The 22164-nt window shown below is 34.7% G+C and overlaps 2 protein-coding genes across 7 annotated transcripts in view; one reads left to right on the top strand and one right to left on the bottom strand.

Moving 5' to 3' along the window:
• The window catches only part of HSF2 (heat shock transcription factor 2), a 38215-nt gene extending 34357 nt beyond the window's left edge, over positions 1-3858 (top strand). For 3 of the 6 annotated variants that reach the window (XM_027087411.1, XM_027087419.1, XM_027087427.1), the window contains 2 exons: positions 768-849; positions 1286-2306. In XM_027087411.1, coding sequence (XP_026943212.1) covers positions 768-849; positions 1286-1578 — 375 coding nt within the window. In that variant the 3' untranslated portion in view covers positions 1579-2306. Of the gene's footprint in view, positions 1-767; positions 850-1285; positions 2307-3708 lie in introns of those variants that run through there. The other 3 variants (XM_027087429.1, XR_003428809.1, XM_027087431.1) reach the window with 3 other exon arrangements.
• A 3697-nt stretch (positions 3859-7555) lies between these two features.
• Positions 7556-22164, bottom strand: part of SERINC1 (serine incorporator 1) — a 31429-nt gene continuing 16820 nt past the window's right edge. The window contains exons 3-10 of the mRNA XM_027087399.1: positions 19351-19520; positions 14281-14360; positions 13906-14043; positions 12066-12235; positions 11870-11960; positions 10180-10324; positions 9837-10067; positions 7556-8503 (exon numbers count right to left, since the gene is read on the bottom strand). Coding sequence (XP_026943200.1) covers positions 8368-8503; positions 9837-10067; positions 10180-10324; positions 11870-11960; positions 12066-12235; positions 13906-14043; positions 14281-14360; positions 19351-19520 — 1161 coding nt within the window. The 3' untranslated portion in view covers positions 7556-8367. The remainder of the gene's footprint in view (positions 8504-9836; positions 10068-10179; positions 10325-11869; positions 11961-12065; positions 12236-13905; positions 14044-14280; positions 14361-19350; positions 19521-22164) is intronic.

Genomic DNA, 22164 nt, shown 5'->3' with positions numbered 1-22164 from the left:
TATGTTTGTTACATCATATATAGTTTACAAGTGTGCAGATATCTGGGACTTACAGCTATTCAGGAAAAATTGTGAACCTCAGCACCTCAGTTTGAACATCGTTGAAAAGAACACTGAAGAACTTAACATTTAAAGATTAATCCCCTTACAATCAGATGTAAGGAGAGAAGACAGTGGTTGAAAGAAGCAATTTAAATGACAGAAAAGAATTGAAAGAGCCAAAAAGGAAATGAAGAAACACCACCTCAACTTTGAGGCTTCCAAATATAGGGATAACTAGTTTGAAGGATGTTATCCTGAGCTACTGTAAACGTGTTCAGTTACGCTAAATATTCTGTTTGTGAGTGAAAAGAAATGTGTAATACGTTTTAAATCAAAGCTGTTTAAAATGAATTTAATTATTTAAAGAATTACCTCTTCATTAGCAATTAGAAACTAGCCATCTTTGATTCATTACCATCTTCTACTCTTGTCAAATTCTGTCTGTTCTACTTTTGAAATGCTCCCTCCTTTTTGTACTTAGTGTCATCCTAGTTCAGGTTCTTTGTTTCATCCACCTGATGACAGCAGTAGTTTTCTTAGGCAGTTTCATTACCTCTACTCAAATCTTTCTCTCCCTAGTTCATCTTTCCTGATGCTCCCCTTTCCTATATATTTCAGAGAACATACCAATATTCTCATATTTTACCAGTTTTTAATTTTTTGCTATTTTTCAGGAACATATAAAATATGAGACAAGTATTTTTATATTATTTTTTCTCTTTTAGTCCGAGAATAAAGGATTAGAAACCAAGAGCAATGTAGTTCAGCCAGTTTCAGAAGAGGGAAGAAAATCTAAACCCAAAACAGGTAGGTATAAATGTAGTATTAGTTTTTTTAAATAAAGATTTCTATGTAGAAACTGTGGGCCAAGGAAGGTTTTGCCATGCTTAACAATTGAACACAGATTTGTATTAGTCTCAGTTCTATGCATAACGTATCAAGGTTCCAGCATATAAAGGAAATTGAATTGGTGTGGTAATAGTTCTTAAAGATTGTCATTTTTTCCCCCCTAGTTAACTTCAGGAGAACTGAAAGAACCCTCAGTTCTTAATTGTTGAATAAAAGTGTACATTTTCTGACTTGTACATTTTTAAATTTACTGACACAAAGTGTGATATTTCTTGTTTGGCTATATAAGGGTAATGATTGCACATATGCACATCTGCTTCTGTTTTTTCCACCATATAGCTTGAACTCTATATAAGCTGGTGATAAAAGATCAGTCTTCTTATCTTTGTTATAGATAAGCAGCTTATACAGTACACTGCCTTTCCACTTCTTGCATTCCTCGATGGGAACCCTGCTTCTACTGTTGAACAGGGGAGTACAGCATCATCAGAAGTTATGTCCTCTGTAGATAAACCCATAGAAGTTGATGAGCTTCTGGACAGCAGCTTGGACCCAGAACCAACCCAAAGTAAGCTTGTTCGCCTGGAGCCATTGACTGAAGCTGAAGCTAGTGAAGCCACACTGTTTTATTTATGTGAACTTGCTCCTGCACCTCTGGATAGTGATATGCCACTTTTAGATAGCTAAATCCCCAGGAAGTGGACTCTGCGTGTATATATTCATCAAAATGATGAACTATTTATTTTAAAGTATCATTTGGTACTTTTTTTTGTAAATTGCTTTGTTTCGTTTAATCAGATACTGTGGAATCAAAAGCACCTTTTGCTTTTCTCACTAACCACACACTCTTGCAAAGCTTTCAAATGTTACTCAGCTACGTAGGTACATAAGATTTGATGCGTTAAATCACAGTATTGGCATATCTTTAAGTTGGATTCAAATGGCCATTTTTCTCCAATTACAGCAAATTGGATTTGTTTTTTACATGTATGTTCATTAACCCCAGTTAAACTTTTTGTTTCTTTGTTTTACTTGTTGATGCTGTCTTGTTTGCATTGAGTGTAAGTCACTATAACTAATGGTAGAACTCCTAAAGCTTTCTCTGTTCCAGTTGCTTTTATTAAGTATTTTTCACTTGACTTCTTTATAAAACTGGGAACATAAAGTGCCTGTATCTTGTAAAACTTCATTTGTCTCTCTTGGTTCAGAGAAGCTCATTCATGTCCAACAGGAAAGGCAACGTGTACTTGAGTGCTTGCTGTCTGAGGCAGTCGCAGCTCCGTGTACATAGAAGGGGGGTGGGTGCCGTCAGCCCATCCACCTCGCTGGACTAGTTTTAAGTAAAAGTTTTCTGGTTTGTTTGTGTTTTTTTGAAGCATAATATTTAGTAAAATAAATATAATGAATGTTGCGTACTAGTGTCTGTTATGTGTCTTCTTTGGAGGTGACATCCATGTGACAGTTTTTCCTTTTCATAGGAAGTAGACAGACTTAAACTGTAAACTTTGTCTGTTATCCATTATTCTTAATATGAGTCATACCAAGATCTTTGTGCCTCATCTCAGAAGATAGACTGTGTATTGCAACAAGGAAGACATTTAATGCCTCCAAATTTAAAAATTATGCTGGCTTGCTTTCTATGTTGCTAATAAAGAACTGAGAAAAGTATGCTTCCAGTTGTCCCAAATTAGGTAAGAACATTATCACTGGATGCCAAGGGCCTATAATTTTTGCCCTGAGAGAAGATAAGAGAAACAGTTAAATCACTTCTTTCCTTTGGAACACTTGCTCAGAAGAATTAGACTTAATGCAAGGCCAGGGCACTATCACTTGAAGAATTGTACCTTCAAGCAGAGGACTGAAAGCAGTGAGCTAGTATCTGAATATTTTCTAGGGCAGTTGGATGAGCAATTGCCAAGATGGCCTTCCTGTTGGTTATAGTCTCAGTATCTTGGAACTCTCTTACTGTGATGTAAAATTTCAAATAAAGCGTAGCACAGAGGGATAAGAAACCCTTTCTTAGCAGATCCTAAAATACTTGGCTCTGACGGTGGGATCTTGGTGAACTAATCTAAGAACCCAGAACAGTTTTCTGCGTAAGCTTTAGAGGTCACTTTCTTAGAGATTGTTAAGATGTGAAGAGCTTAGAGACTGAGGAGAAGAGAGCTTCAGAGGCTTTTTCTTTTTCGCCTCCCTTCCTCACTGTGGGATATGATTAAGTTTCTTCTCCTTTGGGGATAACTCTAGAAGTATTTAAAAAATAATTTTGAAAACCTTATACCTCCTAGTACTTTTTAAGGTGACATTTAAATTTTTTCATCTTAAGTATTCGGGAAGAGTTTAGGATAGTGTTAAATACTGCCATTTTAAAAAATAGTTGTTACTTGCTTTTAAATGTATTGGAAAGAATCTAAATACCATAGTGATTTGATGTTCTTCATCATCCATTCCACTTCCTCCAAAGAATTTTATCCTACTTTTATTATGCGTGACAGTCATACATTGAAGATAATTGTTGCACTTCTCTGCAACAAAATTTGAAATTTTATTCTGTAACCTTAAGATTCTAAGCATTAAAGTTTGTCTCCAATTATAAATACACAGTTGATTAAAACAGTATAAACGTATGTGGCAGAGACTGTTAACTGATTGCTGAACCATTTCCTATCATGCAGTTAGATTATTTCCACCTTTGTAAACAGGGTAGCTATGTAATTGAATTCTAATAAATCAGGAAAAGTGATGTTCAGAACTTGCAGGTCTGGTCTGTGAACATCTCCCCCATGCAACCCTCCTCACCTTTTACCCATCTACTAGCTTGATGCAGAGGAGTATGTGGCTTCCGAGTATACACAGGAGAAGGGAGAAACCTGGCTTCCTGAATCGCCGCTTAGAGGAGAGCCACCCATCAATCCTGGATATTCATTTAGACTTCAGGTGGGGCAGGGAGGGGGGGGACAAACCTTTATTATATTCTGTCTCTGAATTTTGGGGGACTGATCTGTTAGAGATTTTAGTGTTTGTTAATAGAATATAGTCCAAATTTTGATGAACTGTTAAACATACAAAGTAAAATTTTACCAGAAATACATCTTTTTGTGGGGTGAACAGATCTCAGGGATTTTTTTTTTCCCCAGATGTTTTATTATCTGGGGGTAAGTTTATATCAATATAATAAGAGCATCAATTTTTTTTGTTTTTAGAGTCCTAAGAAACTTTTATAATATAAAGAAGAGATTTTGTTACAGCAGTGTCACTCAATTATTTGAAGTCCTTCAGAATTCACTAAGTATTTTAAAATTTATTAGCTGGTAATTTCATTAGATCATCCTGATTCAATTTCATTGAAAGAAATAATCACCTAAAGATTTTTTAAACCAGTGTCGTTCTCTTACCAATATTTAAAATTGTTTCTACTTCTGTGTTTAGCGGTTTTATCCAAAGTGCCTTGGTATTAAGACTCAGAATGAATTAAGAGGTATTATATATCCTTTGTTTTGTCAAATGTGAAAAGAGTAATTGTTAAGAGGGATGATGCCTTGTCCTGAGGCATCTTTTCAAGCGCATCAACTTTAGGAAATTTCCATGTACGCATGGAAATTGAACATCTGGAAACTGATTGCTTTAAAAGTAACCTAACTTGTGTTTACTGCAGAAAGTCTGTGTGCTGTTTGGAAAACAAATAGCATAGTATGAATACTTTAGAGGGTACCCCTCATCTTCATCCCACCTCCAAGCTTCTTTTGCCTCAGTGGGATACAAGTAGGCCCACAGGAGAGCCTGTGACTTACAGCTAAGTGTTCTTTTGGGGTGTGTCACTGTGTGTTTCATAGGGATGGTATATACTCAGGAATTTAGAGGCTGAAGTGTGAGAACAAAAGGTCCACAGACTGGGAAAATGACACATGATGAACATACATAAAATGCTACATTTGAGAATTAGAGCCTAATTGAAATATCAAGCATACATGAAATATTTTGAGAATCAGTTGCATATTAGGCCATAAAGCAAGTCAAATTTCAGGGAATTGGTTTCAAACAGAGTAACTACAATACAAATAAGCTAGACCTTGACAATTTTGAGGTGTACTGGCATGATATTTTGTAGTGCTCCTCAATTTGGGGTTACCTGATGTTTCTTCCCATTAGACTGGGATTATGGGTTTTGGGAAAGATCATAGAAGTGAAGTGCCACTTTCAACACATGAAAGGTAAATGCTATCAACGTGATTTTTTCACTGCTGATATTAACCTTGACTTACTAGATTGAGCCCAAAGCTTCTGTAATACCTCTTGTGCAGTCTCAAAACGAACCCAAGCAGCCCGATTTTGGACTTGTCAGCCTCTGTATTGTACACACACACACATACAAACACATACCCTATTGGTCTGTCTTTCTGGAACAGGATAGTACTAAAAAGGGTGGAACAATGGCCAAATAGTGACAAGTTGTCTATTTAGGTCTTCTGCCCATTTTTTGATTGGTGTTTTTTTTTTAATATTAAGCTGTATGAGCTGTTTGTATGTTTTGGAAATTAATCCCATGTCAGTAGCATCATTTGCAAATAGTTTCTCCCATTCTGCAGTTTGTCTTTTGTTTATGGTTTCCTTTGCTGTGCAAATGCTTTTAAGTTAAATTAGGTCACATTCACTTACTTTTATTTCCATTACTCTAGGAGACGGGTCCAAAAAAGTGCTGCAATTTATGTCAGTGTTTTGCCTATGTTTTCCTCTAGGAGTTTTATATTACCTGGTCTTACATTAGGTCTTTAATCCATTTTATTTTTGTATATGGTATTAAACAATGTTCTAATTTCATTCTTTAACATGTAGCTGTCCAGTTTTCCCAGCACCACTTACTGAAGAGACTGTCTTTTCTCCATTGTATATTCTTGCCTTTGTCATAGACTGTCCACAAGTGTGTGGGTTTATTTCCAGGCTATCCTGTTCCATTGATCTATGTGTCTTTTTGTCCCAGTGCCATACTGCTTTGATTACTGTAGCTTTGTAGTGTAGTCTGAAATCAGGGAACGTGATTCCTCCAGCTCATTTTCTTTTTCAAGATTGTTTTGGCTATTCGGGGCTTTTTGTGTTTCCATACAAATTAAAATTTTTTTCTGTTCCAGTTCTGTGAAGAATGCCATTGGCAATTTGATAAGGATTGCATTGAATCTGTAGGTTGCTGTGGGTAGTATGGTCATTTTAATACTGATTCTTCCAAGCCAAGAACATGGTATATCTTTCCATCTGTTTGTGTTGTCTTCAGTTTCCCTCATCTGCATCTTAAGTTTTCAGAGTACAGGTCTTTTGCCTCTTTAGGTAGGTTTATTTCTAGGTATTTTATTCTTTTTGATGCAAAGGTAAATGGGATTGTTTCTTTAATTTCTCTTCCTGATATTTCATTGTTATGGAATAGAGCATTTTATTATTATTATTTTTAATACGATCTATCTTGTCAGAGAAAGAAGCATCAGTTGGCCACTCAGGGAAAAAATGCCTGGAGGACACAGCAAGTGTAGAGTATCTATCAATCAAATGAATTAAAAATATTTTCCAAACTTAACTGGTCTCCCTCCTGAAGGTTCTTTAGGAGAACACCTCTTGAATTACCTTTGAGATCCACTCGGGAGTTTCTTACAGAGGACCAAAAAAGGGTAAATATCACCTTAAAAACAACTCAGTTTTTCAGTACAGAAAATGGTCAGTTAACCCTCAGTGTCACGTACACAGGAAGAAAGTAGATCTGAATATTACACCACCTAAATTCAAACTGCTAAAGAATTAATACACCACACACTTTCTCTGAATTCATTTATTTAAAGATAGAACACAGCCATTTGAAATCATGAACACAATATCAACACAGGTGGGAAATTAAATTGTTATACTTCATTCACATTAATAAATATCTTAAAAGAAGTAAATGTAGATTTTAAGATTCATTAAGACACTAATCACACAAGTAACTAAGAGTTTCTACCTAAGTTAACACTGATACTGCTTGATTTTCAGGTTGAAAGATTATAATCTATATATTTCAATTGAATGGCAGCAAATACAAAAGCATCTTTTGAACTGTATAGTATACTGTAAGCAGGGGTTTACAGCAGTCCATCATTCTCCTGGCCTGTGTGTAGAAGGCATGCTGGACACCAGCAACTCACATCACATAAATTATCCACCACTCACAAGGTGTAAAATCTATTATGCATATATTTGAATAGTAATTATTTTTGAATGGCAGAAAGAATGCCAGTTGTTTTGACAGACTTGGGATTTCCCAGCTTTGCCACTGATAAGCTGTGTTTAAGCCTATGCTTCAGTTTCTTTTTTTTTTTTTTTTTTTTTGCGGTACACGGGCCTCTCACTGCTGTGGCCTCTCCTGTTGCGGAGTACAGGCTCTGGACGTGCAGGCTCAGCGGCCATGGCTCACGGGCCCAGCCGCTCTGTGGCATGTGGGATCCTCCCGGACCGGGGCACAAACCCACGTCCCCTGCATCAGCAGGCGGACTCTCAACCACTGCGCCACCAGGGAAGCCCAGTTTCTTCATTTTTTAAATGAGAAAACTAAATGAGACTTTGTCTACTGAAGCCTATTTTGCAGTTTCTTCCTGTTCTGTCAAAAGTTTATCAACTCTGATTTTCAAAACAAATTTCCAAGTGATTTTCAACTTCCTTCTAACCCATGATTATGCTTTTCAAGGCCTCTGTCTAAATCCTTCAGAGTTCCTAATCACTCCACTGAACCCACTGAACACATTTTAACACATCTGCATGTGTTTATAATGACCAAAACAAAGTTCACTATGTAAGTATGGAAGGCCATCCCTACCCAGGAATCATTACAAACCACCTTGGGTATTCAATTTAGTACCCACCACCAGCAATCTTTCTTTGAAAGCTCTGTATCTCAGTCTCCACCATAAGCTACACTGTTGTCTATCAAACATTCCACACCTGTGTAAGTTCCTTCTCTTCCTATCAAGGGAAAAATCTGAAAAGATTTTTTAGAAAACTGGCATTTAACTGACTTGTTTATAAAATTTTAGGATAGCCATGTTCTTTGCAGTATCCTGTAGGGCAAGGCATCAAATATTTCAGAAGGCAGCCATAAATTTCTTTTCGTATTTTTCTAAAACAGCTTAAGTTATAACACAATTTAAACATCAAACTGTCAAGCAGTTTTGTTTTTATTCTTTTCACAGGTACTGAGCAAAGGATAAACCTAACAATGTCCACTTCTCCTAATTTACCACCACCAACATACTCAAAACTCTGCTTCAATCTAAAACACCTATCAATGTGCTTGGCAAGACTATAATGAATAAAATGGCAAGCGGTAAAATCTAATTCATGCCAGAACACTGGAGAAGTTACATGGGAAGGACACATATACGCAACTTTACAAAAGTTGGGAATACTGTTAATTTCAAATAAGTGATGATCAAAGTGAGACTTTCATGCCAGAAGTCCCGTTCAGTCAAAATCACGATTTGTAAGAACAAGTGGTGCCACCAGTGTCCAAACATACAGCACAATGCCAATCCAACTAGAAGAGATTTTCACCCAGACAGCTGTCCACTGACTTTTCATCTCATGAGAAGGCTCATACCTAAGATTTAAGGAAGAAAAAGCGGGGGAGAGGTTGGATTATCGGTCATCAAGCCATCAGGCTTCATTACTTCAGAAATATTCTTTGTATATAATTTGTGATAACAGATATATAGTTGCTGGACTAATTATCTGTTGCCTTGCTTTTCCACACCACTTTGATAGCTAATGTGAAGGCAAAATCAATTTTCTTTAAAGGAGTAGAGGACACAGGCCTCTGAAATAGCTCTTTTAGATAATACTCAGAAAATCTTTGTTTTTCTGGCTCACTAATTACAAGATAGAGAAATGGAATGTGACCTCTAGATAAATAAATAAGACATACAGTTTAGAATTGGTAGGTCTTTATGTTATAAAGAATATAATCTGTTCAGAGTGTATATGGGAACCCCCTCCACCTTCTCAGATTTAAGAAACTGGGAGGGAAATACATCCCAAAGTTAGCTGACTTTTATGTTGATGAAACATACCAAAAATATTTTTCATCTAATCTTAACATTTACTATTAACCTGACAGCCAAAGCTGTGAATTACTGAGAACTATTTGGGTTCGTATACCTTAAGAAACTGCAGTGTAGGAATTTTAAAATATATGTATTTTTCAATAATAAATGCTGGTAGAGGCTGCTCTCAAAGAAATAAAGCAAAGAATAATCTTCTCTCTACATCTTTTGATGGTATTCAGAGCCCTCTTACAAACTGTTAAGGATATTATGCATTAAAAATTATTAAAACTAGAACTGCCCTACCACATAGTTCAACTTGAATCTTAAATCTTTCAGTAGTCCTTTGGACAAAATTAGAATTTTTAAAAACAAAATATAAACTGCTATCTTCCAACTAACTAATCTTCAAAAAGATTAGTTTTGAAGTGATAAAAAAACAAAAATTAGTTTTGAAGAATTCTAAGAATCCATCTATGTTAATGTATTCACATCTCAATTTTGAAATCTTCAAACATTTTAATGACAAAGTTTGAACAAAACAGAAGAAAGGTATCTTTTTATTGCACTATGTTGGGAACTGGTTAGTCAGTATTAAAAAGAAAAGCAAGCATTGTGTTTGATCAACTGTCAACATGTATTTCCCTAAGCAATGTGTTAGTTTCATGAAACTTTATTTCAGTCTCTTCAAGATGTGGAAATATTTCAATGATTGTTATTGCTGAAGCAAGGAAATAAAGCCTGCATTTCTGAAACTGATCTCACTATTCATTTAGTTGTAAATTTTGAAATATATTGGAGGATTAAAAAGTACTCCATACCACATTTAACAATGAAATCACAAAAAAGCCATCAGTTTCCACATGCAAAGTTTTCATAAAATATAAGTACCTGTACCAGTTGGTAAGGGTCATCATGATATAAAGCGAAGCCAGGAAAAGCATGAAGTGAAAGAAGGAGTAACTGTAAGTGACACCATCCTTTTCATTATCTACAGCTCGGTGAACATCATCTCTATCCTCCAGTGATCCGTCACTTCTGGCTCCACCATCTTCTATTAATGTTGATTCATCACTTGTTAGAGTCAGTTTATTAACCTGACTATTGTTTGAAGTACGGATGCTGCATGGAAGACAGTTTAGGAAGAGAGAAGGGAAAAAATGGGGAATTTAAAGATTCATATATGAATAATAGCTGGACTTTTAAACAAATGAAAATCCATAATTTTTCTTACCTTGAATAAAACACACACAGTAAAAAGAGGATTAGTCCAATAATTCCTTGAGCATGCCACCACTGTACAGACTGCCCCTCCTTTGGGACAGTGCTTGTTGTATTATATCCAATTATGCTCAGTAGACTTGGGTTGCACTCTGTTTCTATAATGTAAATTAAGGTCAAATTAAAATCTCAGAATAGTATAAAATTTTTTTCAGAGCACAATGTAGTTCTTTTTAACTCTTATACTCTTGCAAATTCAAAACATTCTGTTAGAAAAAGGCACAAACAAAAAAATACTTTAAGACAACTTTATTTATAGAGACCTTTTTATAAAAATTTTATAGTGCTAATTTTATAGACGTGCTTGGAAAACCATTTTCAACCTCATGCAGGAGCTGAGACATTAAGCTTTTCGTTGATCAGGAAACTGGTGAAATTTAGACGACCTCTAAAGCAAAGCTCAAGTAAAGAATAAAATTCAGATATTCTAAACTAAAATGCACTGGCTTTTCTACTACAAAGTGTGAGATAAACTTAATAAAATGACTATTGTTATTATCAATTTGCCAAACTACATTGTTATATAGTTTATACGTAAAATCAGTTACTAGAATTTTAGCAAATAGTTTGTGGAAATGAGCAAACAAGGCATAATGACCTAATGCTTATTCAGCCTTTTGACTCCCGTAAATAAAGAATTTAAATAGGGTTGGTATCCACTTAAGTGTCCCACATGTTTTCCTCCCACAAAGCCAGCTATGTCAATTGCCACCTTATCAATGAAAAATGTTTTTTATCTTTAAGCCATTCATATAAGGATAATCCCTAAAGCAAATTACTATTAGTTTTTTTCTAGACACTTACCTGGACAAATATAAGGAATCTTTCTCTAGTAAACTAAAAAAAACAAAAACATTTTCTCCAACTAGTGATAAAGCATCTATAAAATTTATAAACTCAATGAAATATAAGATTCAGAAAACATTTTATAATTTTTCTTTATTCTGAGAAAGACCATTTTTTTCCTTTTCAAAAATTAGTACAGTTGACTCTTGAACAACAAGTGGATTAGGGGCATCAACCCCCTCACACAGTCGAAAATCTGCATATAATTTTATGGCTGGCCTCCATGTCCAGCCATTCATATCTGCAGATCGTGTAGTAATGCAGTACATATATTTGAAAAAAATCTATGGATGAGTGAACCTGTGCAGTTCAAAACTCTGTTGTTCAAGGGTCGACTGTAATTATTAACTTCTAATTTGTTTCACTGCAAATGACATATACAGGCTTCTACTCCCACAGAATGCAATAAAACTGGCCTATAAAAAGATTACAAAGACCAATTAATTATATTCACTTTTAAGGTAATCACAGACAAAAAATAATAGGTGGAAAAAAACTATACTATTTACAGTAGAATCAACAAACATTTTAACAGCTCTTATTTCCTTCTACGTATACTATCATATGCACTGTACAAATTAGGTATATTTCTTATAATTTTCATATAATTTCTTATAGTTTTGCTAGTGAAAGAAGAAACTAAGTGAAAAAATATAGCAATACATCAAAGATGAAAATAGTATTATTCCCATTCTCTTCATTTCTCTGTGAGCTTAATTTTACAAAATGACCATCTTTGAAAAAAGAAAAGCTGTAGGATTCATTAAAAAGAAACAAATCCAAGCAAACGAACATACCTGGTTCATTAGTCATAGCAGACCATGTCAAATACATTGTGTAGACCGTAATTACCGAAGACTGTAACAAGCCAGATCTTGGTTGTGATTCCTACAAAAAAATAAGCAAAACAGAAAAATATTGTTATCATTCAAGATTTAGGAAAACTTAAAAAATAGAAGCTTCATAAACATTAATGAACTAATCCAAGCTTACTTGGATTTTTGGCAGTATAGACATTATAGAAGCACCAAGGCAGAGGAGCATGTTGACACTGATGAACGCTTTATTTTCTGCACAACTGGCTGGATGAGTATAGTAAACAAAAAACAGGACGACAGCAACTAAAGACAGCAGATAATTCAGAGCTGTAGCTGATAACAAAGCTGTGAAAGAAATACATTGGACAATTAGATTTTATCACTAATATTAGGAATTAGGCATATGGCTCATTTTACAAGCAATCTTATTTCATTCAAAAATATTACTTTAAGCAACTAACATTATGTCAGCATTACACAGGCTATATAAGCAGGTAAAGATATTCTGAGCTTTATCACATTAAGAATTTTATAGTCTTTATATATAGCTCATTATGATGATGTGTTTTCAAGGACAGTAACATACTATGATCTTCATAGAGTTTCCAAAACACATTCAGATGTATTAGCCATTATTTTCAAAACACAGAAAAATAACTAGGAGGGAAATATTAAGGTTTTTAAAGAATGATAATCATTCAGTTGTAAACAAGGGCATTAAGAAAATTATTTTGCCTGCAAAACAATGCTTTTCCTCATCAACTAAAATCTTAAAAAAAATTATTCAAGAGTAAGTCATTATTATTTAATAAGACAACGTAAGTTTCTTCTATCACACACACACGTTTTAGTTTCTGTGCTAATGTATGCTTACTATACATGTATTTATGTCGATGTGCCTCACTGACAGGGGATCCATCAAACAAATACTTACCGAATACCTACAAAGGCCCTAGGGATATAGTAGGGAACAAAGCAGAAACTCTTACACTAGATTTAACATTAAAAAATGAGATATTCTATATAAGTAAATTTTCCAAACGACCAAAGTTCATTTCTTTGAATACCAAACCCTTTATTTTAACCACTGAGATCGAATACCACAAATTAGTTGTATGAGAGAAAATATGAAGCTAGCAGACATGCTGGATTTAGCTTTCACTCTGATTTTTTTAAAAAAATTGTTCTTTTTTTTAGCTGAAACTCAGATCATTTCACATAAAAATCCAGATTTATGGCTTCTTTTGGAAAAATCAGAAAAGTTAAGCAACACTGGGTTCACATTTCCACAAGGCAACTACTAGATGGAACTGAGCAGTAGCTATATGCATTTTAGATAAAGGCCTTTACACTCTCCAATTCATCACAGTCCCTTCTATTTGCAAAAGGATTGAAAATGCACTTAAACCTGGTTCTCCTCCCTCATTTTTGTTACCTGTTGTAAGCATCTGAAGTTTGATCCCTGTTTTAGAGCATAAGCACAGGACTCAAGCTCATCATTATAAATAAACATTAAAACACTACTGTAAAAATTCCCTTAGGTGTTAGTTACACATAAAGGCATTCTTTGCACTTACACAAAATGTTTCAGAGTTGCTTTTTTATTTTTCCTGCTTGCTGCTGTTTAAGAATTGTACCACTGTTTGTTCATCTATTTCTAGCAGTCCTCGTCCCTTTAATATTTTACTTTTAACCTTCTGTAGGCTTCCCAGGAAATTAGGCTGTAAAATATACATGCATTCAGCAATAGGCTTTGGAACTTCTATTTTAGCCATTCATGGTCTTCTGGATTATTTCCTGGTTCTTGGGTATGTTCCTAGTTGACATGCCAAAAACTCTCTCTACAAGTAAAGTTGCTGATATAATGTGATAAGATGCCACTCACAAACTTAAGCTAAAAACCTCCTCACAGAAAATTATACCATAAAAATCGTGATTTTCCCATAGTCTACATATCTGTTCTCACTTTCAAACTTCAGCTATCTTGAAGATGTTCTGTAAGACAAAAAGCTTACCTGCATACCAACATCTTGAGTTCCCTTCTTCCATTTTTTCAACCCATGATTCATTCCACGAATGGGCAAAATCAATGAGTAAGACTAGCTGTATGAGAATGAAGCAAAAGGCACCTGCCATGCCTACGTAAAACCACACTGAAAGAAAAAAAAAAGCAAAAAACCACAAATGAGTGACTGGTTCACTTTTCATTATTTCATTTTCACAATCAATATACAAAAGGAAAAATAAAAGTTTACATAAATGCCTTGATTTTGCCAACGGGGGTGGGGTGGGGTGGGGGGAACAAATAGTTACAGTTCCAGGCAACAATTATTTCAATTTCCTTATAAAATATCAACATCACACAATTAAAGGAAAAAAAGATTTCTTACCAGTTGTAAAAGTTCCTTCTGGAATGAAGAAGGCCCCAATAATAATTGCAACTGCTGCAGCAAATTTAAAGAACCAGAATCTAAAACAACAAAAAAAATTTTTTATTAATAAATATTCATTCAACAAGTAGTTTCATGTATGAAATCTCTGAAGAGCTATTCTTAAAGAACAGCTACACTTTATGTGACTATTCTATTCTTTCTGAGGATATCCTGAAAACGAGAAGTGAAGAATATCATGTAAACTATTTTAGGAGAGTTTTAATTCATTATGATAAAATGAGAATATTAGTTTCATTTCACAGGTTTATTTTACATATACACCAATAGCTATTATAACTGGTGTATATGAAAGTGTAAATAAGGTACACTGTACAAATGAATAGTTTTGAAAACACACAATAAATGCCTGGACGACAGATTTCCACTAGCTAGCCAAATGAGTTGAAAGAACCAGAGAAGACATAAAAGTTTAAGAATTCTGCCACAGGAAGGCACAAGAAGTGAGAAGCAGGTGTTCAGAGTCAGAGAGAACCCTAGATATAACAGGATCAATAACCTTATCTGAAGACAACTAGTAGAGATTTGAGGCATCAGCTACTTCAAATGTGAAAGCAATGCAAAACTACAAGGAACATGAAGAATCAAGAAAACATTTCACCACCAAAAGATAACAATAATCCTGCAATAATTGAGCACAAAGGCATAAAATCTTGCAGTCTAGCAGATAAAGAATTCAAAACAGCTGTTTTGAGAAAACTCAATGAGCTATAAGAAAACACAAAGATAATTCAACAAAAACCAGGAAAAAAATATATGAATAAAATGAGAAAGTTAACAAAGAGACAGAAATCATAAAAAAGAACCAAACGTACTCTGGAGCTGAAGAATTCAACAAAAGACATGAAAATTACAATAGAGATCTGCAGAAGGGCAGATCAAATGGAAGACAGAAAAAACGGACAGGAATTTTGATATAACCCAATCAGGGGTGAACAGAGGAAAAAAATGAAAAAGGGAAGAAAGCCTCAGTAATCTATGGAATTCAAATATTAGAATGATTGGGTTTCAGAAGAAGAGAGGAAGAAGGGGGCAAAAAGTTTAAAGAAATAATAGCTGAGGGGCTTCCCTGGTGGCGCAGTGGTTGAGAGTCCGTCCGCCTGCCGATACAGGGGACACGGGTTCGTGCCCCGGTCCGGGAAGATCCCACATGCCGCGGAGCGGCTAGGCCCGTAAGCCATGGCCGCTGAGCCTGTGCTCTGCAACAGGAGAGGCCACAACAGTGAGAGGCCTGCGTACCACAAAAAAAAAAAAAAAAAGAAAAGAAATAATAGCTGAGAACTTCCTACGTCTGGACATCCAAGTTCACAAAGCTAATAGATCACACTATTAGCTCAATGCAAACAAATCTTTTAAGCCATATTACATAATGAAAACTGTCAAAAATCAAAAAACGAGAGAATCCTAAAAGCAGCTAGATGAAAAAGATTGTAATCTACAAAGTCATTTCCATCAGGCTCTCAGTGGATTTCTCAGTAGAAAACCCTATAGGCCAAGAGAGAGTAGAATGACTTTAAGTGACATACTCAAAGTGTTGAAAGGAAAAAAATGCCAGCCAAGATTACTCTGTCCAGCAAAGTTATCCTTCAGATACAAAGGAGAAATAAAGATTTTCTCAGTCAAAATCCAAGGAATTCACCACCACTAAATCTGTCTTGTAAAAAATGGTGAAAGGAATTCTTCAAGTTGAAACAAAAAGACAGTAAATTAGTGACACGAAAACATACAAAAGTATACAACACACTGCTAAATGGAAATACACAGATTTAGAAAAATCTAATTCTTTAATAGCATGGTGTGTTAACTATGTAACTGTTGTATAAAGATTAAAGAGTATTAAAAAAAACAACAGCTATTATAATTGGTTAATGGATATACAATATAAAAAGAGATAAATTATAATATCAAAAAATAAAAGAGGAGTAAATGGGTAGGGCTTTTGTATACAACTGAAGTTGCTATCAGCTTAAAATGGGCTGTTTTATCTATAAGATGTTTTATGTAAGCCTCATGGTAACCACAAAGCAAAAACCTAAAGTAGATTTACAGAAAATAGGGAAGCAGACCATACCACCAATTTACAAAGAAAATCACCAATTTACATAGGCGTTAACAAAGAAAAAAGAAATTATGGAAATATGAAACAGCCAGACAGCAATGAATAAGATGACATTAGTAAGTCCTTCATATCAATAATTACGCTAAATGTAAATGTAATGAATTCACCAACCAAAAGGCACAGTGGCTGAATTAAAAAAAAACAACTGAAAAAGACACAACCAAATGGAAAGATAACTCGTGTTTGTGGATCTGAAGAATAGTTAAAATGTCCATACTACCCAAAGCCACCTATAGATTCAAAGTACTCCCTATAAAAATTTCAATGCCACTTAAAAAAAAATAGAAAAAACAATCCTAAAATTTGTATGTAACTACAAAAGACCGCAAATAGACAAATCAGCCATGAGAAGGACAAAGCTGGAAATATCACACTTACTGATTTCAAACTATACTACAAAGCTACAGTAATTAAAACAGTAGTACCATAAAAGTAGACACCTAGACCAATGGAATAGAATAGAGAGAGCTTAGTAATAAACCCTTCCATTTCGGATCAATGAATATTTGACAAGGGAGTCAAGAACACTCAATGGGCAAAGGACAGTCTCCTCAACAGTCTTGGGAAAACTGGGTAACCACAGAAAAATGAAAATGGACTCCTTTATTACACGACTCACAAAATTAACTCAAAATGAATTAAAGACTTAAACATTTAAGACCTGATACCATAAAAGATATCAATACTAGAAAGATGCTGATACTGGGAAGAAGAAAGTAAGGAAGAAACTCCACAACATTGGTCTTGGCAATGAGTTTTTGGATGAGACAGCAAAAGTACAAACAACAGAAGTAAAATCAAACAAGTGGGACTACATCAAACTAACAAGCTTCTGCAAAGCAAAAGGAACAATCAACAAAATGAAAGGACAACCTACAGAATAGGAGAAAATATTTGCAAACCATGTATCAATAAGTGGTTAATACCAAATATATATAAAGAACTCATACAACTCATTAAAAAAACAAACAATCCAATTAAAAAATGGACAGAGGAACTAAATACTTTTCCAGAGAAGGCATACAAATGGCCAACAGGCATATGAAAAGGTGCTCAACATCACTAATCATCAGAGAAATGTAAATCGAAACCATTATGAGATATCACCACCTCAGACCTATTAGAATGGCTATCATGATGACAAGAAATAACAAATGTTGGTGAGAATGTGGTGAAATGGGAACCCTTATGCACTGTTACTGGGAATGTACACTAGTTCAGCCACTATGGAAAACAGTATGAAGGTTCCTCAAAAAATATAAAAATGGAACTACCATACAATCCAGCAATCCCACTTCTACGTATATATCCAAAGAAAGTGAAAATAGGGTACTGAAACGATATCTGCACATCCATGTTTACTGAAGAATTATTCATAATTGGCAAGATATAAAAACAACCTTAAGTATCTGTCAACAGATGAATAAAGAAACTATAGTATATATACACAATGGAATATCATTCAGCCACGAGAAAGAAGGAAATCCTGTCATTTGCAACAACATGGATGGACCTTGAGGGCATTATGCTAAGTGAGATAAGCCAGACAAAGAAAAACAAACATACATGATATTACCAATATGTGGAATCTGAAAAAGAAAAATGTACTTTAAAGCTTCTAAGAGACTAGATCTTAACTGTTCTCATCACAACTAAGAAATAATAATTACGTGATGTGATAGAGGTGTCAGCTAATACTATGATGGTAATCATACTGTAATATATTAAAGTATGAAATTAACACTTTGTACACTTTAAACCTGACACAATGTTATATGTCAATTATAACTCAATTAAAAAAAAACATTAACAGTGACATGAGTGCTTAGTGCATGTTTTCAGAATGTTATCTCATGAAATGACTGTGATAGCCACCCTGTAATACATTTTGAGAAGTGTTTAAAAATACATTTAGTAAAGATGTTTTAAGACTGCAAAAAAAATTTAAATTAAAACAACCAATGACTAAGGGAACAAAACAAAATAAAATCAACCTGGCACAGCACATCTTTTTTCATTAATATTTCACTTGTTCATTCTTCTTGTCTTTGGTAGCATGTTAATAGATAAGCAATAGCAGATATTCCAAAAAATTTTTTTTTATTTATGAGGGGAAAAAACAGTGATAAAATTCAAAACATTCAAAATTGAGTGTGAGAAGTAGTGCTCTATATTAAGGGAGACTGATAAAAGGGACCCTGAAGTTTCTAGGTTGTTCAGTATAACCATTTAGAAAATCAATCAATCACCTTGTTTCAAAGGAATAAAGTTTTTCATTTTGGCTGCACTGTACATCTTAGAAACTGAGTTCAGTTTTATGTAGTGAGATTGGCCTACAAAAAGCAAAGAGGAGAAGGAGGAATAAGCTCCTCATTATTAGTCACAGATATGATAAATCTTCCTTTTTAGGATGAAAATACAGTTGACCCTTGAACAATGCTGGAGTTAGGGGTGCCAACTCTCTGCATGGTTGAAAATCCATATATAACTTATAGTCAGCCCTCTGTATCCGAGGTTCCTCATCTGTGAATTCATTCAACTAGAGATCAACATGGATTGTGTAGTACACTGTATTTACTGTTGAAAATAATCTGCGTATAAAGTGGAACTGCACAGTTCAAACCTGCGTTGTTCACATGGGTCAACTTTATTAAACATAATGCAGAGACTATACCAATAAATGACCCAAGGCTACTATTTAATATTTATATTTCCAAATTCCAACACATTCTCTAATAGAGACAAGAGGATTTTCTTACCTTGTCATTCACGAATAAAATAATTCTGCAGATTGTTCAAGTTTATTTTACCTTAAACTTTCTTTAGACAGACTCAAAATTACTGAGAAGAGACTATGCAGACTTTATATTGAAGTTTATTAAAAACCTTACCCATTGTGTACTGCAGCTCTAGGATCACTGCTGCTCTTCACTTTGATCATTAATAGAGATAGAAGAAGGTAGAACATAGCCAAGCCAAAGCACAAACGGTATACAGCTTTATAGCCAACCAGAATATTACAAGGGACCACTCCTTTCTCATTCTCACAAAATCCAGGAATCTGAAAACAAAACAGCAATTTGTGATCTAGAATTTTCTCAAGAAAAAATGAAAATTCTGTAATCAAATAGTTTAAGGTTTAGAAAATTGAAGTTCACTTTACAGTTTATGCTGAAATGTAATCAAGCTACGTCTACACGTTTTCATAAGACAGAAGTGTAACTCTTTTTTTACTTTATGTGAGCACCGGATAAGCTACAAATGTCAATCCTAAAGTGGATGCTTATTTTAACATGCAGACTTATTCTAAGTTTTTTTAAAAACTTGCATTCCACTGGGATATATTCAATCACATGTATAAGAGAAAAATACAATCAATAAAAGTGTAAATAATCACAGAGTAACTAAATCGGTTTCTAAATACTAAAGAGAACCATGATGGCATTTTGAGTTTTGGTCCCTCATTCGACAAGTGTTATTTCTGATAATGGATGGATTTGGATTAACAGCAAAATGGCTGGCTGTATTTTTATTTTTTAACTTAAAATCTTAAAAAAGACTGATGACCATTTCAGAAAATCACACTGAAATCAGAGTACAAGGAAGTATTTTTAAAATATTTTTAAGTGAAATAAATGGGAGTAGATACACTATTCACATATATCAGAGTGAATTACTGCCTCTAGAAACGTTAAAGCAAACCAATATGCCAAAATACAGCTGTTAATATGTGCCTTTAAAATCAAGAACCTAAAATTTTATTTAAGTTGATGCAGGTGCTACTTTCTTTTTGCTAGCTCCTGTACAGTCTATAAGCTCTTTCTTGGTCTCACTTGAACCCTACTTTCCCAACTTAGTTTAACAATTATGGCAGTATGTACTTACCCATACTCACTTGCAACATGTACTCACTAACACCCTTAATTATCCCATGCCCTTAAATGAGAGCAGCACACCACCTGGCTAATTCCCATCATTAAGTTTTAATTCAATCACCTATATTAGGTTAAGCTGCTACAGTAACAACCTCCAAATATAGGTGGCTTAAACAGCAAAGATGTATTTCATGGTTGGTTCTACTTAGTCAACTAAAAGAATCCAGGCTGCCAGAGAAGCCACCATCTCAAATGATATACAGGTTGCGACAGAAAAGAAAGGAGAATCTGCATTACCAAGTAGAGGGTGACGTTTATCACTTCTACGCATAACTCACTGACCAGTACTAGAGACATGACCCTACATATCACAAGCACTCTAGGAAATGCAATTCTCTGATGACCTTCAGAAAGCAGAGAAGCAGAAACATTGGGGGTTACAAACTAACTAACATCTATAAACTAAACCGTTCATAACAACAGTCAACTGGATCCATGACAAAAAACATATGAACGTCTTCTGCTTATACGAAGGACCTGAATAACATTAACTGAGCATCTACATATGCCATGTACAATGCTACTTTGAAACTGTAATAAGCTCATTTCCCAAACTTACACTGTTTTTCCTTACCTCAAAGTCAACCCTAAGCAGACAACTATGGTTTAAAATGGAGGTTATCTGACATAAACACTCTCTCAACCTCAAATTTTCTATTGTCATTCATTTTTCCTTGGAGGAAAAATAACTTCTATATGCCTTCTCTTGATCACATTCTCTCTCACGGGTTAGATCCCTTATGACTATTCTCAAAATACAAATAATTAAATCTCCCCAGCCTAAAAACTTCTTTAATTCAGCCTCCCTCTAAGACTATCTGCATTACAAAACTCCTTAAATCAGCAGTCTATTCTCATTGGATCCATTTCCTCATAGCCATCTAACTCTCCCTCCCAATCCTTCTAGGTCAGCACTCTATAAATGGTTTTTCAAGACACTAGACATATACTGGCTGTCAAATCCCAAGGCTACTTCTTAATCCTCACACTCCTTTACCTTTTTTAAACAGACATTATGCTGTCATTCTTAAGACTCTGTTCCTAAGGCCTACTAAACAGGTTCTTGGTTCTCTTTTTTCACTGTTCCTTCAGAGGTTCCCTTTTCTCCATCAACTCCCTTTAGAGCTTTTGTCAAAGCTCTAGCTCTCCTCACTCCAAATGGTCTTCTTCAGCATATGCTGCCATAGTTTGAATTTCATCTCTATCTCTGATTTCTTTTATGAGTTACACACCCAAATTTTTTCCTTCCTGCTGGACACACACACACACACAATGTGGTGCAGTACCCACAAGCTAACATATTATATACTAGATTATATTTTCCCCATCTCTTTGCACAACCTGACTCCCTGGGGGAAAAAAAAAGTTTAATAAAACACCTATTCTCTCTTTTTTTTCCTGAGTTAACAGCAACAGTTTCCTCTCAGTTATCTAGGATCAGAACCTGGTTATTATTTATTATTCTATCACTGCCAATATTTAAATCCAGATTCAGTCAATTCTACATTCAGAGAATTATTTCAGGCCCTCTATGCCCTTCTTGATTACACCATTCCAAGAGCCACCATACTTAACTGCTGCCTTCTATCCTAATTATCAGATAAATCTTCCTAAGGCATACATACTTAGCTCAAAAAGCTTTTATCCTCATTCTGCTTCCTATTTTTCAATTTCTGCATACAAAAATTTACTGATTCTTAGAATGTCCCTTTTTCCATGAGACCCACAGTGATTCTGACATTTCCCTGGTTAGAATTACTGATTTCCTCA

Source organism: Aethalodelphis obliquidens, unplaced genomic scaffold, assembly GCF_003676395.1.
Source record: "Aethalodelphis obliquidens isolate GAN/ISIS:26980383/991018 unplaced genomic scaffold, ASM367639v1 scaffold3, whole genome shotgun sequence".
NCBI lineage: Eukaryota > Metazoa > Chordata > Mammalia > Artiodactyla > Delphinidae > Aethalodelphis > Aethalodelphis obliquidens.
The sequence above is the reverse complement of the archived record's forward strand: the minus strand, read 5'-3'. Positions and strand labels throughout refer to the sequence as shown.